The sequence below is a fragment of the Polyodon spathula genome, chromosome 15, assembly GCF_017654505.1.
Source record: "Polyodon spathula isolate WHYD16114869_AA chromosome 15, ASM1765450v1, whole genome shotgun sequence".
NCBI lineage: Eukaryota > Metazoa > Chordata > Actinopteri > Acipenseriformes > Polyodontidae > Polyodon > Polyodon spathula.
Genome location: NC_054548.1, coordinates 7,074,407 through 7,092,108, shown reverse-complemented (window position 1 = coordinate 7,092,108; position 17,702 = coordinate 7,074,407). Strand labels below are relative to the sequence as shown.

Sequence of the window (17,702 nt, the reverse complement as noted above, 5' to 3'; positions counted from 1 at the left end):
AAGAAGCAACAGTAAGGATATACAGTATCACATACAGTAATAGGATATAGGGAAATGTAGGTGATACAGTATCCGTTTAACCTACACCAGTTTTCCAGTTTAATAGGTGAATTATCGTCACATATAAATCCAGTCTCTTCAATGTTTCAGATTTTCGGGCTTTAAACCTGTATTACAAATTTAAATCTAGCAGTCAGCAAAATACCGCAATGACTGACTGTCTCTCTCCTGTGCATTTCAAAATATTAAAGGAATGCAGGCACACACACCAGGGAGTCTACTCCTATAAATCCCATAGGATGCAAATGCAAGGCTGACAGGATGAAATTATAGCCGCCTGTTACAAAGGGCTGATTTAGTCAAAGCTGGCAGCCTCAATGTTGATTTAGTCGGTGTGTAATACATTTTCAGATCCACAGGAGATTGGCAGCAACCACAATTAAGAGTCATAAAGAAAGCCAAGCAGCGAAGCTGAGAGTTTTGGTTCTTAAATGTATCCAGTTATTAATTTGAATAGCCACTTGATGTGCTTCGTAGACTGCTGATACATGCAGCACAGGGGACTTTGAGATATCAGAAGCTGACTGGCAAAGTGACAGCCTAAAGTCACTCCATCTGGCTGTCAACAGCTAAGACTAAAGAGTCAGAGTGGGCTAGTCCCCTTGTAAACATCAAAGATCTACTCCCAAGAATGGTGCCTGCCTGGTTGCAATGTGGAGTATGAATGTCAAGGAGGCACATACAGAAAACATTGAAATCCACCTTTAACAGATATAGGTCTTGTTTATTTCAATAGTGACCTTATGTATAAATAGAATGGCCTTCAATGGCAATTCAGTAGCACTACATTGACAATGTAATAGTTTTATACAAAAGAGGCAATGATAACATAAGGGCTGCTATATAGCTGTTTTTAGAATAGTGCCAAAATGGTGTTACTATGATATGAAACAATACTCTGGTACCAGCACCATAGTACCACATCAGTACAAGTATGCTAAGGTATTAGGATTGTTGTGCAATAGTTATTCCAAGTCTATTGAGTAGCTGTTGGTAGTTATGCTGTTAGATGCTAATTGGTATCTAAATGGTATTTCATTTGAACCCTTCATGACAGCATGAACCTAAGATTTGTTCTCGCACACCCTGCAGGGAAAATAATCACCACTGAAATCTAAAGCATTAAGGAAGTTGAAAAAAGACCTTCTTGATAGCAGATAATAAAATGACTACAATCTTAAAGATAAAAGAAAACACTGCAGTAGAACCTCTGCGTTAATTGTATTGGCTACAGGATAAAGACAGCTTACCTTGACATTGTCATCCTCATCGCTGCTGATTGTCAGGTCATCCTCCAATATCCTGTAGATATGAAACATAAAGAAATATGATTTACCTTTCTGATTTAAAATGTAAAACATGTCCATTTAATGTTCAGTCCAAGTCACAACTGGAAGATCTGTACTAGATATATAAGAATGATAGTTTCACTAGTGGATCTAGAATAAAGACTGGAGAAAAATTACTGGGACCAATTTTTGGCTACTAAAGCTATTCCAAATGTTGAAATTCAGATAATAGGAAAACAGTTAAATGATATAAAGCAGATTTGTCCCAAATCAATATACTACACCTTTAACTTAACTTAACTTATGTTTCATAAAACAAAAAAAGTAACCTGTATTGTATCAATAATTCAAAATTCAAGCTATTAGTAACGTGAAAAAGCAATGCACAATGGCCTACATCGAATGCACATTTAAAAATGTTTGACAGACAGACAAACAAATGCCGTTCATATAGCTCTAGATTCTGAACGTCTGAATGATGTGTGCTAAAGTATGTCCAGACCAAGTTTAATCATACAGTATGAATAAGCTGTACTGTAGATATTTGTATTGACAGACCGACACACATGGTGACTCCATTTACCCTCAGATTCTCATACTCTAATAACTAAAGAATGTCATTTTCAAGTCTCATCATATCTGGATAAGCTGATCTCTAGTTATTTGTAAACACGTAAGTGTAACATACAGACAGAGAACTCTTGTTGATAAATCTCCCTCCCGACCTGTGGGGGCGCTGTGTAAAGGGAACAGAGTGTCCCAGACTGGATGGTCTGACAATTCATTTCCAAGGTTAGGGGGAAATTGGCCATCTATGAAGGGGGTGGAGCTACCGTACACCAAGTCATTGACTCGGAAGGGAAGCGATGTGGCAACCTCGGATTGGAGGAGAAACAGCTGCACTCGCTAACCAAGGGGGCGTGACTGAAGGTACAAATAGGGGATGTGGCTAGGTGATCTGTTCCTTTGTTTATGTGATTGTTTGTTTTGTCGAGGCTAATTGTACTTTGTTATTTATCAGACGACTGACACGATCCGGAGCTGTTGCTTAAGGCCAGTACAAACCCGAACAACACTTCACCACTGTGCACGAATAAATTGTATTTCAGCACTTGCACATTAGCACTCACTGTGGACTTGTGATCGTGTGTGTGTCTTGTGTGTGTTTAATATTGTGTATATTATTTCTGGACTGTAACCCATAGTTTAAACAGTGCAATACACATTGCTGTGTATTGTCTGGGATTATTGTTTACAGTCACAAACGACCTGGATAACAAACCCTCCCCCAAATAAAACATTGTTAGGACATTGCAATCACTCATTTGTCATTACTTGTGCACCACATCACGTCTACACCTGTGCACTACAGCCACTTTGCCACAAACATACAGACAGGCAGTCGGATTATGGTAGAAACCTATCATGTGTGGGCTATGTACTGCATGTACATATGTACACCCGTCTGTTATTTTCCCGGCAGGGATAATGATAGAACCCTTCACATTTCAGGCACCACGATGTACAAAGTGTAATACTTTTGATTGATTATTTTGAATTAGTAAACCTCATTTCTGAGAATTTCAATGTACATCTTGACTAATTTAGTTTAGAGTTTTGGGCAAAGCTCAGTTGCATTGTCTCTAATTAGTTCATTACTTTTAGACACAAAAGCACATTTATTATGGAATTTTGAAATAAAAATTTAAATAAAGAAGAGCATCATATGGTTAGTTGATAGGCTGATGTGTTTTATGAATAAACAACACTTCAGAATCAATGACTAAACTCTCATTGCCATAACAACATTCTTACAAGCCTCTTGAACAGTATTCGTATATCTTTGTTTATGTTGATCCTACATCTAGACTTTTGGTCTTGATCGATTCCTCAGGCTTCTACCTTTCATATGAGACTATCTATGCTTTTCTAGGGAGCCGTCAAAAACTATAATCCCCGGAGTAGTGGTACAGAGCAATTGAGATAAATCGAGAGGTTTTGTTTTTTATCAGAATTGTCGTTTGAGGATCCTCCTGATCCACTGGACCCATCACAATTTCTTTTCTCAGATATTTCTGAAAAAAAAAATCCTCTTGGTGTGCTCAATCACACTGTACCGATCTCCGCTTCATCATCATGAAACTACAAAATAGCTCTGAATTATGGGCGGTTATTTTTTGAAATGCATTCAAAGGCTGGGCCCGCCAACAGGTCCATTTCAATACAGCTACGTTTTTATTTAGCAAGCTTTATAATGTTTTTTTTTGTTTGTTTTTTTTTTTGTTTTTTTATCTGTTTGTCTATAGTATGTCAAATACTGCATTAACTTTATCCTCCACCTGTTCCATAATAGTAATTAAACTGGAAAGTGCTTTCTGTTTGGTTATGAGAAGATTAATTGCAGGTGAGAATTATTAACTTAGGAGATGAATTACTTCACTTCTCTTTTGTTTTATGTGTTTATTTGTTTTCTGCAACTATCAAACTTTTATCAAAAAGAATTACAAAGATTAAAATAAATCATTCTTCATCATGTCCATGTTATTCATAATACATAAATTTAACATTCAACGACATCATAGTAAAAATAAAGTACTTGTAATTTCAGTGGCCTTTGCTATATAGCTCAGAGAAATTTTAAATAATATTATAAATGAGCCACCCAGCCGTAGACATGTTATCAATTCCTTCAAACTTACATCACAAAACAGCCTCATTTGTTGCATGATTGGTTCCCCTTCAGTAGTTCCATTATAATAAAAGACTGTAATACTGTAAAACCCACTTATATTGAAACCACTGGGGTGATTCAGGATAGCAGTGGCTAAGGTATGTCTGCTTGTTTGTTTTCACAATGCTTTTTATGTGCAGTTGTCATTTATTCTCTACATGAGGACCAAGTACAATGCATGAAATCCTGCAAAAACTAAAAAACAAGTAATCACAAAAGCCACTTACGATTTCTGAAGCTTGCGCTGGGGAGGGCTTTTTGCTGGAACATCACACCTCTCTGTGGAGAGAAATCAAATGAAATCACCAGCGTGACAAAACAAATCGCATAACAAACCATTTGTAGCACCAGTGCTTTTCCTGCATGAACCTGCTGCAGAAATATGTACGCTCACAATAATAGCTGAATATATTCAACAAAAACAGATAATGAATTCCCATTAGGCCTCAGAGGAAAAATGCCACGAGCGAGACAGACTCTAGACTGACATTTAATTGAAGCTAATGGAAACAAAGTGCAAGTAATCAGTGATATAAACAGTATACGCACAATAGCCTGCAACTTCATGTGTGTCTACATAAGATAGGGAGGTGGAGAGGAAAGGGAAAGCAGGAACACTAAGAGGTTGAGAGAGAAGGAGAAAGTAAACATCCACCAGCCTTTGCAGGCAGTCTGTCAGCAAGGCTTGCGACTGGATGGGCCTGGACACTGGAGCACGGCCAGATTAAAACATCGGGGCCCTACACTAACCCATATTTTGGGGGCCCTATGCATATGATGGTGAATGATGCAATTGGCATATTGGTTAATCCGGTATACCAAGCTATATTTAGGGAGCCACCTACATACTCACTCTACCACAACAACCAGAGTACTCAATGTATGAGGCTTGTTTAACTATTTATGGTGTTTATGCCTTGTACCATATGACAGAAATCACATGCATGTGATAATAATTAAATCTCACTGTTGTTAATGATAATTTTAATTACATTCAAACATCTGTGGGAACATAGAACACAATGTGGATCACAGACATAAAAAAAACTTCAGACAAGTACAAAAGCATTAGTAGGTGCATAATATAGCATCCACTGAGGTTAATGGGTCTTTTTTTCCAAACCTGTTCATAAATCCTTTTTACGGACCAGTAGTAGCATTGCATTCAAAAGAACAAAACAATCCAGTTTAACAAAAAAAGGGAATGACTTTTCTGACTGTCCTTTACTTGTTTTTTGTTTTAAACTTTTGGTTCGCTATAAAGGGAGAGAAACAAATGCTGTGGACTTAAACCCTTCTTGCCGGCTGCAGAAGGGCAGCCTTCCGCATTACACACATTTACCTTTACCTGCCTTGTTTTCTAAAATTCCAACCCCTAATTAATAAGGAAAGTTTAAAAAATGTTAAGAGCCATACTGTGCACATTTGAGACAGGACAGGTTTTTAAACTGGCCCTAAAACTGAAATAAACAAATGTGTAAATTGAGTATGTTTCATACATTTGATCCTGCAGACTGATGCCTCTGACGTAGGCCTAGGGATGGATCTTTCCCAGGAGGTAGAGAGTGTGGTGCATTTGGTATTGTACATTAGCATGAAGCTGCTTGCGTGAGAGACACAGAGACTAGGTCTGCTGTAATCGAGAAAGAAATGCCTAGCCATCATAAAAGAACAAAATTAACCAACAGCAAGCTTCCGTGCTCCTCTCTTCCTGTGTGTGTGGGCTCGGCCGCCCACATACAGCTTGGGGCCCTATCCTACAGTGTAATTTGCGTATAGGTTAATCCAGTCCTGCACTAGAGTACTCCTCACCCCGTAAAAGGGTAGTGCCTCCAGGCAGGCACACTGGTGGGGTCTGCGATGTACCTGCTGTACTAAAGATCTCATCACAATAGCTGACACTAGTTTTAGCCAGCATTGTCAGACACAAATTCGTATTTTCTGACAGTATAATCTCCAGTTCAGCCCCAGAAAGCACAGAGAACAGAACCAACAGCAGAAATACAGAGAAAAGCAATCAACTAACTTTACAAATGATATCTATTTGTGAGGGCCCTGCTTTGTATTACTTGAATTCAACGTTGTGTTTTTTTTTGTTAGTTTGAAATTGAGTACTACCCTCTGCTTCAAAAGAAAAGTGCAATTTTATTACCCTGAAGAAACTTTAGCAGTCCACACCATTGCTTGCAATGGAAACAACTAAGCACACTGGTTCTGATACAGTACAGTATAATGTGCTATTGGTGCTATTGTACTGCAATGAATTAGCAGTAAGAACTTATGGACATTTTTCCTGCTGTGATACGGTACCATTGCAGATGTCCGCACTCATGAGCAAAGATCATGTCGAAAACTCTTTATTATTTTATTCTCTATGAACTACTGAGGTTAAATTTAAAAACAAACAAGTTTCGATCTCTAGCAGCCGTCCTCAGCGTTTCACACATGGCTCATTCCCAGTAATATTTAAGACCAAATAATACAATTATTAAATACTGTAATACAAACCAACTGCATTTAATTGTTAAATTTGCAGACGACACAAAAGTAGGAGGAGTGGCAAACACTGTTGCAGCAGCAAAGGTCATTCAAAATGATCTAGACAAGATTCAGAACTGGGCAGACACATGGCAAATGACATTTAATAGAGAAAAGTGTAAGGTACTGCACGCAGGAAATAAAAATGTACATTATAAATATCATATGGGAGATATTGAAATTGGAGAAGGAATCTATGAAAAAGACCTAGGAGTTTTTGTTGACTCAGAAATGTCTTCATCTAGACAATGTGGGGAAGCTATAAAAAAGGCTAACAAGATGCTCGGATACATTGTGAAAAGTGTTGAATTTAAATCAAGGGAAGTAATGTTAAAACTGTACAATGCACTAGTAAGACCTCATCTTGAATATTGTGTTCAGTTCTGGTCACCTCGCTATAAAAAAGATATTGCTGCTCTAGAAAGAGTGCAAAGAAGAGCGACCAGAATTATTCCGGGCTTAAAAGGCATGTCATATGCAGACAGGCTAAAAGAATTGAATCTGTTCAGTCTTGAACAAAGAAGACTACGTGGCGACCTAATTCAAGCATTCAAAATTCTAAAAGGTATTGACAGTGTCAACCCAAGGGACTTTTTCAGCCTGAAAAAAGAAACAAGGACCAGGGGTCACAAATGGAGTTTAGAAAAAGGGGCATTCAGAACAGAAAATAGGAGACACTTTTTTACACAGAGAATTGTGAGGGTCTGGAATCAACTCCCCAGTAATGTTGTTGAAGCTGACACCCTGGGATCCTTCAAGAAGCTGCTTGATGAGATTTTGGGATCAATAAGCTACTAACAACCAAACGAGCAAGATGGGCCGAATGGCCTCCTCTCGTTTGTAAACTTTCTTATGTTCTTATGTTCTTATGTTCTTAATTAATTATAAGTTACAAACAAGTAGTTCTAATTAATACTTTTCCCATCTAAACCAACCATTAGAGTTTTAAAATATACTTCAATTTACATCAATGGACTATAATTTTAATCTTCCAATATTTAGCTGTATAAAGAACATCATAATTGATAAATAGTTCCTAATAATCATTACTGTGAGGTCGTTACCTGCTCTGTAGAGCTTGAGAAGAAGCTTAAGTTAAGTGCAAGGGTATACATATGGAAATAATTTGACATTGTAGCACCCCTATATCGTCAATGCCATTGATGACAGTTAGGCAAACTTGTGTGCATTAATGCTCAGTTGGGTTGCAATGTTATGATGTCTAAGGCATTAGTAAAATATTTCACCTGTGATTCGAACATACTGCATAAACACTGTGAATCAAGCTTCAATACATTTTGCAAATGAAAGAGAAAGGTAGTTACAAGTGAACAACATGCCTTGAAGTCAGTTGAAAACCTCTCTGAATGATAAAAAACACCATTAAAAAAGTCATTCGGGTGGTAATAGAGAAGAAGTGTTGCACTTACTTTGTTTGTTGTACCCAATAGTGTGCTGCTTCGGATCCTAAAATACAAAACAGACCACCAATTTAGACAGATATGGAGTACATCGAATACAGGCAGGCAGGGCAGGATGAGACACCAAGTGAGGGGAACCTGATTTCAGACCTACTGCAGCAGGACACAAGAAGTTCTGTAGCTGACACCAATTGTATTCTGTAAGTGTTACTCCACCAACTTCTTAATATGGGTATTATTTTGTATCACAGTAAGGTTCCATCGACGAGATAGCATTAAAGACAGCCGAATTCAACATTTTCATAGGGGCCCCACAACACTGACTTGACAACTGCATTGTATGAATACAGAGGGAGAGAACACGCACCTTGGCATGAAATGTGAAATTGCCGGGCACCACATTTCCAGGGATGTTGATAGCAGTGAGGGGGGGAGGCCAAGAATGGGTCATCTCCTGCAAAAAGATCAGAGACAACTGAATCATGTCTTGCAGGCTTCGATATAAACTGTTAACCTGACAGCTCCTGCAAATAAGGAAGAGGAGTGAAATCAGCCAAGTGTGTACACCTAGGTCAGTTCAGCACAAACAGAAATCACCCCGCAAGCATAAAGGTACAGTACAGCAGAGAAATAATCTCCCCTGCTCCTGCACCTGCTAGAGAAGTGACAGTCCCTGCTATGCAACAGGGCATCATTACTATGTTCATCTTTAGTCAACATTTTGCTCTGCTATCAACATCTCTGCATTTACTGCCTAACAAATGTTCTTTAGAAGTAGCACTGAACCATAACAGCCTTGGAATTACTCCTCTCTATCAAATCCCTTCCTTCTATAACCATCGATTGATCACAAAATGCATAGGCTCTGGCACTGAGCCAGTCTTGTTTCAGTGCAGATATTTTCTGACTCTCATAAAGCCATCCTCTGAATATCACCTTCAGCTATGACCAAAAGTTTTGCATCCCCCAATACAGAATTAACAAATTGTTATAGTACCATATTGAATTACATACAGCTTTGCAGTTTTCCATATACTTAACAAAAAACTAACAAAAATAGAAATTTCTGACATTTTGAAATCTAACATGAAATATTGTACTACTATTTTGGCTTCCGGTAGACTTTTGCTATGTAGTTTCTTTGATTAAATGAAGTTAAATAAAAGATCTAAATTACGTTCATATTGGTTTTTTTTAATTGGAAGTGATGCACTTTTGGCCAGAGCTGTATTTGTAGTGGTTCAACAGCCGTGCAAAGGTAAACATGGCTGGTCCATTTTTTCTTTTCTATGGCAGATCAACAAAATATTTGTAAAAAACTGATACATACAAATGCATGTAATTCCATTATACATTAAATGTTGACAGTATTATACCAAAGTAACAAGCATTGTTAAAGTGTTTATAATTAGATTTAACCTAGTAATCATATAAAAATATATATATTTGCATTTAACACATTGTTAAACATCTCTGCTTGTTTGCATGAACAGCCACGTTATGCCAGCTTTTGTCTGCAAGTCCTTCAAGTGTTCTGTCTTTGTTACTTACAGAAATTTAATTTCAGCTACAAAAGCAGTAAAAAAAAAAAAAAAGTGATTATTCCCAACACGCTGGAGAGCTCCTAAATGGCAATGTCATTAAGAATATGTTATACGTACTTAAGCCTGCTTTATTATATTATACACCAAGTACAAGACAATTACACGTTTCAGCTTTGTTAAGATAATGTGCATCGCAATCAAATCCGTAATGCAGGGATGTTTAATAGGCCCATAATGCAGCTTTAACTAGTGACAGATAATAAAGCCCCATTCACCCCAAGAGACAGAAGTTATTTGCCACATCATAAACACTTATTCTGCATGCTGGCAAGGAGGATTTATTTTTTAAATCAACTTGGAATAAACACACAGTAGAAACCCAGCTGGTGACATTTACTAAGGGTGTGCAGCATGCAGATCTGGGAATGGCAAGGGCAACAAGAAAGTACTTGTTTTGACCCCAAACTATTTTGATATGACGTGTCCATTTTTAGTTGGCCTCTGCCCATTTCTGTACAGGCCCAAACTTTTTCCAAATCCAAATCCTGGACACCCCTACAAAATTAAAGCCTACACTTGGAAATGAGCACCCCTAACTCTAGCCTTATAGAGCTTGTAATAAATGTTACATAGTGGTCCATGGTACAGTAGCACATCCTTTGGATGAGATGTAAAACCGAGGTCCTGTTGTAAGATACTGCAGCAGCAGTTGTGATGCATAGTTCACATCCAAGTCTCTGTAAGTCGCTTTGGATAAAACATCTGCTAAAGGACTAAGTAATAATAATAATAATATTAATAATAATTATAATAATAATAATAACTGATTGTGAACGGGGAGCATCATGGTGCAGTCTTTAATGCTTTAAAAATAGTAGGCAGAGGCAAAGAGGCAGTTTAAGCACCCTATGTGCATATTTATTTACAAAAAAACAACAAAAATCTTCATCAAAATAAATGGGTACTGTGTCTTTAAAGATCTCACAACTATGCACAACAGAGCCCAGGCAGAGCAAGGTTATAGACAAGTGGTCTATTTGTTAACATGCACAGCTGTCAATGCTGGGCTGGCAGGTAATCGTTTCTGGGTGTTCTGGAGGTAGTTACCTGCTTTCAGTCCGGGAAAATATAACAAAGAATTGTAGTACTTCTTTTTCGCTTGACTGCTGTGCTCTGCTGCTGTGTTGTGCTGTGCTGTGCTGCTCTGTGCTGTGTTCTGATGCTCTGTTTTGCTGCTGCTGCTACTGTGCTTTGCTCTGCTGTGCTGTGCTCTGCTCTGCTCTGCTGCTGTGATGTGCTCTGCTGTGTTCTGCTTTGCTCTGCTCTGCTCTGCTCTGCTGCTATAATGTGCTCTGCTGTGCTCTGCTGCTGTGATGTGATGTGATGTGCTCTGCTCTGCTCTGCTGCTGTGATGTGCTCTGCTGTGTTCTGCTTTGCTCTGCTCTTCTCTGTTCTGCTGTGCTCTGCTCCTTGCCCTGGGTGTTGAGACTGCTCCTTTTATACACCTGTGGCTGGGCGTAATTGACTGTTAATTAATCAATGAAATCCCAGCCACATGTATTTGGTAGGGATAGTATTAACTCTATCCCTGCCAATCTGGAATAACAACAAATAACACATTTTATACAGGGGCTTGCACCCTATCACACTGATGTATTATGGTTCTGCAATGGATTCCAGGTATATATTAGTTCATATCATTGTGATTTCTGAATAAGAAAATGTTAGTAACTTTGCACCATTGTATCTGCTCTTGTGCTGCCATTCCCCACAAGTGCAGATCCACTGCATTGTCACTGAATTTTCAATGGTAAGAAAAGATGTGTCTAAAGTTAATAAAGATGGGTTCAAACCGTATTAAATCAAAATTATAGCTGCCCTGGTTCGCTGTTTAATGGCATTATAGTGCTGCTATATTTATAGAACTTTATGTGAGTCTAAAACACTGCAGCACAACATAGATTTACACATTAAAAGCTGCAAAGGGAAAAGATTTGATGAAGATTTTACAATGAGCTACTAAGGATAAACCCTTTGTGGCTACATTGTGTGCCCAGATAAAGATAATGACTCTGTACTGGGTAGAGCTTGTGCTTTTTCACAGCGGTTGACACAACACAGACACTGAAAGCGCATGCAGTGTTGTCACTCAGTGTTTACTAATTTTGAGTTTGCATGCACCATTAAACATTTACTTTTAAGCAGCTTCCTTGTCACCCAGTCTGCCTCACAAAGGTGGTATATGGAAAGCTACCGGCATTACATAAACAAGCTGTCAAAAGGCAGCCAGATGCTAATAGCTAAATTTAATTTTTTTTTTTAGATCTCCAGTATATGCACATTACAAACTAACTGCATGCCTATTAGCTCACCTTTGTTTATTTTGCTGAACCTTGGAATTACTTACTTACTTCGCTGGAATTACTAACTGTAAATTATGACAGCCACTGAATTAAGCAACAGAAAAATTATATGCAGCACTTGAAAATGTGACAGAAAATAAGATGTTGCCTATGAGTGATCTGAAAAGACATCATGCAGTTACGCATTCAAACTTTTTAGTAGTTGTTCTGCTACAATGTACTCTGTTGACTCAGTGTTCATTTCATAAAGAATATAAATCTTAAAACAATATACTATGGTAAATGCATTGCAAAGTGTAACGGAAAAAATGGGCATGTAGCATGTTGAAGCAAGATAAATACTGTATGATAAAACATGCTGCCAGAACCATGGTAAGGCACAATAAATCGTAATTGCATTGTAACTGCAAAAGTACTACAAGTTTTACATGGGATATCACTGGCAACACAATGGATCTGCAACAGAATTCACAATGGTCCTGATACTACAGTGCAGCAAACTAGTACTGATGTGACACCAGGGGCAGGGTTTTCTACTTTGCATTTTGAAGTTGTGTTGAGTTAATAAAGTGGTTATAATTATAGTGTCACTAAGTAGTGTATGTTGCTTTACACATTATTTAAAATCCTGACTTTTTATATTATGCAAAAGAATTATAGTAATAACTCCCATATCTTTCCCATATGAAGTGCTACGGGAATTTCTTGACACTATAATGGCAAAGTAATGGTTCTGTACTTAGACAATGGTAGGAATTAGCCTGCTGAAAACTCCAGCAGCTGCTGCTGAGGTGATGATCAGCACCCTTTAGAATTTGAACAATTATTTTTTGTATTCTTTCTGGCCAGTCAACAGGTATATAAAATCCAAGACTTCCAGATAGATTTCCCAATAGATTTATTGAGGAATGTAGGATTCAAACAGTGCTGGTCATTTCTAGCACTTCCACCAGCAAAGAACAACTAACATGGTATTCTCTAAAAAACCATACCACAGTGGCCAGGAACTTCAAGGCTAGTGTGTCACCAGTCAGTAGCTTGCTTCAACCGATACATCCACTTTTGTTGAACAGTCTTTCAGTTTGTTCCTCCACTTTGGAATTAACTTTCACTGAATATAAGGGGTACGTTATATACTATTTCTGGCACTGCTGTTTTCTGTTGATGGCATTATAACTGTATTCCAATGTTATTTTTCAAAACTCCTGTAAGATCCACAACAAATCATTGCTGAATTACATTATCAGAGCACGCAAGACTATTCTTAGGCTAGCCACAGCACCAGAATGCCCTGTTGCATGTCATTGATTCCCCATCCTTTCCTACAGCAAGATGGCCAATGATTCTTTATTCTAATTCTGAGCAAGTTACAGAGATTCTAAACCTTTCTGTAAATGCAGTTCTTAACAAGACCTATGGGGGCTCAGCGTGAACACCTTCCCTTATACTAGTGAAATCTCTTAAAAGGCAAACGCATTCAACTGCAGCACAGAAAAACACCTGATAACCTGCCTCTCTGGAATACAGTGAAAAACAAAGTCACCTGCCTGGGGCTCTGTGACAGCAAATGCTAATTTAATACATTTTAGCCTGCAGCTCTCAGCAATTTTATTATTCCCTTTCTGACACAAAGGACCTGATATTTTTCACTGCTCTTTCTACAACAACAAATTAAACAGCTGGGGATATCTTGTGTGTTCTTTGCTGTAGAAAGGCCAGGGTTGATTACAAATATCCACAGTGTTGCAATTACATACATATTTCTGCTCATGTCTTCTATATAATTGCATTCATCCAAGGTGGGTAGTTTTTTTCTTTTCACCTCTGGAGCCCTGGGTTTGAATCTGTCCAAAAACAGAATTACTTTGATGGTCTCAACGTAGCCCCCTCTTTTGATAATAGACACAAACCCTAATATGATTCTAATAAAGAATATTCTGTTAACACAGCACACATGCTTACAGAGTGGGAATACATTTTGTCTTCATTGTTACAGCAATCCTGAGCAGCACTACTCAAAATGGTTTTAACATTCTTGGAAAAAACAAAACAGCCCAAAAGCCAATAAAACCAAGTGAAGTTCCCCTCCTTTAGATCTGTGCTTCAGGAGACTTATATTTTCAGTCTGCTGGGCTGCTCACTGGAGGGCTCTGTCAGTGCTGTCAGTGGGATACCTTGATAAACCTGCACTCCTCTGGGCAGCACTTCTTCACTGTAATCAGCCTGCTACTACCAACACTAAAAGCTAAAAATAGAGCTCCGCTCTAGAGCAATCTGCTGGACTCAAAATGAATTACTGTTTGGAGGGGGGAGAAGTGGTACAGTACCTATCCACAATGAGGAAAAAAACAAACTGTATTAGTACACATGTCAAAGTAGTTGCTAAAAAGACTAAAAGAAATATAGACCACTATCACCTGCAGTACATCTACCATTGGTACGAATGTGTGCAAAATTGCAGGTGTGACATACTTACACATGTAAAAGGACAGATTTACAGGTTCGTCCATATAACCAAAGTGGCAGCACCAAATACTAACCTTAATTTGATATCCTCAATATTTTGTGCTTTAGAATTTCCAAACAAAATGTCAAGTTGTTCATATTGGAATACAATATGTTGATTACACAACATCAAGTGCTCTTACCAATCAACGACAATGTGAACCTTACTCATATTTTTATCTGTGATTATTTATCTTACCTTTCTTTTATCCTTTTGATATAAAATCATTTTGATTTCACTTTCCCTGATTCATTGGAAATGTGCCATCTCAGCAGTAGATTGTGGGTTTGTAGTCCTGGGCAAAATGTAATGTCTGATTAAACTCGACAAAGAAATACATTTCGTGGTTTGCATAGAGGTAACTTTAAGGCTAAGGAAAGATCACGTGGATGTGACAAATCACTTATAGTTGTTAGTTTTGCAACATATTGTTAGTTTATGGCCTTGGTATGCAGTAAAAATATCAGCACCCCAGAAGAAAGAAAGTAAATTGTGATTGATTGGTACTCAATTGTAAAGGTGATGGGAAGGCAGCATTTCTTGTGAAATTCACAGGCTTGTACGGTTTCATTTTATTACCTGCCAACAAACAACATATTAAAGGGAATTACGCACAGAGTATCTGCACAGCCCTACTGAATATAGAACAGCATAATGCACTGTTTCACATGCACAACTTCAGTGTGCATTTAATGTAACGAACATGGACTATTCATCAGTTCCTGTGTTAAGCAGTTTCTGCTTCAACCTTCACATGAAGCATTTTTACAGACCTGACTGAGTGGCACTTCTGCAAGTCATCAGCTAGATTTTAACCAAGAAGCAAGGCACTGAAGGGTTCAAGATAAGGGTGAATGACATTCGGACTGGGAGAAGATGACCAGGGCTGACAAGGATGGATGAAGATGCGTGATCAAGAAGGCTGGACTCCATATGGTTTGATTTTGGCTTACAGAGTAAATCTGACACAAGATATTTCAAAAGGGGACTCAAGCCACTACATGTATTTTTTAAATGCCTTGTGTACTTTTTTTTTAAAGTCTGTTTTTTATAGTAACAACAAGTAAGGGTATACTTTATACCCTTGGAATTTGCATAATATTGAATTGTGTGTCTGTTTATAATCCCACTATATGTGTTCTTAGTGTGCTTTGGTAAATTCTTCCCTGTAAAACATTTGTCAAAGGTATTCCATTGCAAATCTTTAACAAACTCATCACAGCATGGGCAAACAAACAGATAAACAATTATATATTATGTCAATTCAGAGGGTATAAAGTATTCCAACTAAAACTACAGTGTTGATCATTATGCTTCACATACTGTTATATGTATTTGCAAATGTTTTATACATTTTATTGAATGTTTGGATGCTTGTTTATGGAATACTGTACATATTCAAAACAGTGGGGGAACAAAACAGGCACAGTTACAAGTCTCTATAACAAACCATTCCTATAAAACATATCAAGAACCCACCCACCGAACTGATCTATGAGTATAATCATTGGCAAGTGCACATTGGTGTGGTCTGCTGTTTAATTAAATAAAAAAATCGTAGAAACAACTTGGTAAGCATCCCTTACCGTTGCTTTTGGTTTGCTCACAGCGTTGCTTTATGTCAGTTCCAATCTACAGTCATTTTTCCGAATTACAGCTCGCATGTCCGAGCACCGAAGGATTGGACCGTGCAACTTTATGGACTCCGAGTTGATGCTGAGCTGCTCTTTCCTTTGTAGATTAAAGATAACTTTACTGTAAATGCTTTGTTTGCAGGTCTTTCTGGATAGTCTTTGTATACACTCCAACTTGTTTAAAATGCTTCAGGAAGCATTTTTAGATTGATTACATGTTGGTTTTAGAATTGACTGTTGTTTACCAACAGAGCAGTCTGAATTCTAACAAGGCAGTGTGTATTGATGTTTTTTTTTTTTTTTTTTGGTTTAGCACTGTTAGTTTGCAATAAAGAAAAAAAATAAAGGATTTAACTGAACATGATTGTGGGACTGTGATAGGATGCCTAGGTGGAGACATACCCAGACCAGGAAGCTGACTCTGACACAAGACTGCGACTTGAAGAGTTGGTGCACATTTATTTAATGACAAAATAAATTTTAAAAAGCAGACAAAAACCACAGCTCACAGAGCCAAACAACTCTCGAACACAGACAACACTGGCAACCAACAAGCACCGTGCTTCCTGCATGGTTTACTTTGTTTACTTTCTGTTTACTTCTCTCATTCTCCACTCTCTGAACACCTTATCACCCCATCCACACTGCCAAACAAAACAAACACGCTTGTTTTAAATAAACATAAAACAATAACCTTTAAAACATAACAATGCAACAATAACCCAGTCCTTTTTTTATAAAGGGTTAGGGTCAGGGTCAGGGTCAGGGTTTATATTTCCAGAAGCAGACCAGGGTTCTACTTTGAGAAACATTTTCAACAAACATTTTGCCTGTGGCTCCCGAGGGGCGCATCTGGTAAAAGCAGGAGTGCAGGATGCGCTAGTTAATTGTATATTAATTATTAATGGGACCCCAGTTAATGGAACTTTTGGATGACTGAATGTAGTAAAATGATCGCCTGTGTTCCGCATTCAGTTGCAAAATGTATTGGCTCACTGAATACAATATGCTTGATGAGACAATTGAATGCATCATGTTTGTTAAATGCAACAAAGCCTCCAGTGCTACTGAAGTCATAATTTTGCATTGTCAGTTTTCAAATAAAATATTCAGAGTGCATTTATTTTTTTACAAAGTAAAATTAATTAATTTTATATATATATATATATATATATATATATATATATATATATATATATATATATATATATATATATATACAGCTCTGGAAAAAATTAAGAGACCACTGCAAAATTATCACTTTCTCTGGTTTTACTATTTATAGGTATGTGTTTGGTTAAAATGAACATTTTCGTTTTATTCTATAAGCTACTGACAACAGGAAGCAGGTTTTCTTCCAGGACAACCTTGTACTTGGCTTGATTCATGAGTCCTTCACAAAGACAAATCTGCCCGATTCCAGCCTTGCTGAAGCACCCCTAGATGAGTCCAATTTTCAGCTTTGCCCAACACCTGGTCGTCTAATGGTTAGATGGACACCTGGAGAGGCCTACAAGCCACAGTGTCTTGCACCCACTGTGAAATGTGGTGGAGGATCGGTGATGATCTGGGGGTGCTTCAGCAAGGCTGGAATCGGGCAGCTTTGGCATGAATCA

General features: G+C 37.9%; 1 protein-coding gene across 2 annotated transcripts in view; it reads right to left on the bottom strand.

Moving 5' to 3' along the window:
* Window positions 1–17,702, bottom strand: part of LOC121327569 (AF4/FMR2 family member 3-like) — a 66,048-nt gene that overhangs the window by 38,855 nt on the left and 9,491 nt on the right. For both annotated transcript variants that reach the window (XM_041271661.1, XM_041271663.1), the window contains exons 3-6: window positions 8,407–8,493; window positions 8,049–8,085; window positions 4,308–4,359; window positions 1,311–1,362 (exon numbers count right to left, since the gene is read on the bottom strand). In XM_041271661.1, the coding sequence (XP_041127595.1) occupies window positions 1,311–1,362; window positions 4,308–4,359; window positions 8,049–8,085; window positions 8,407–8,493 (228 nt within the window). The remainder of the gene's footprint in view (window positions 1–1,310; window positions 1,363–4,307; window positions 4,360–8,048; window positions 8,086–8,406; window positions 8,494–17,702) is intronic.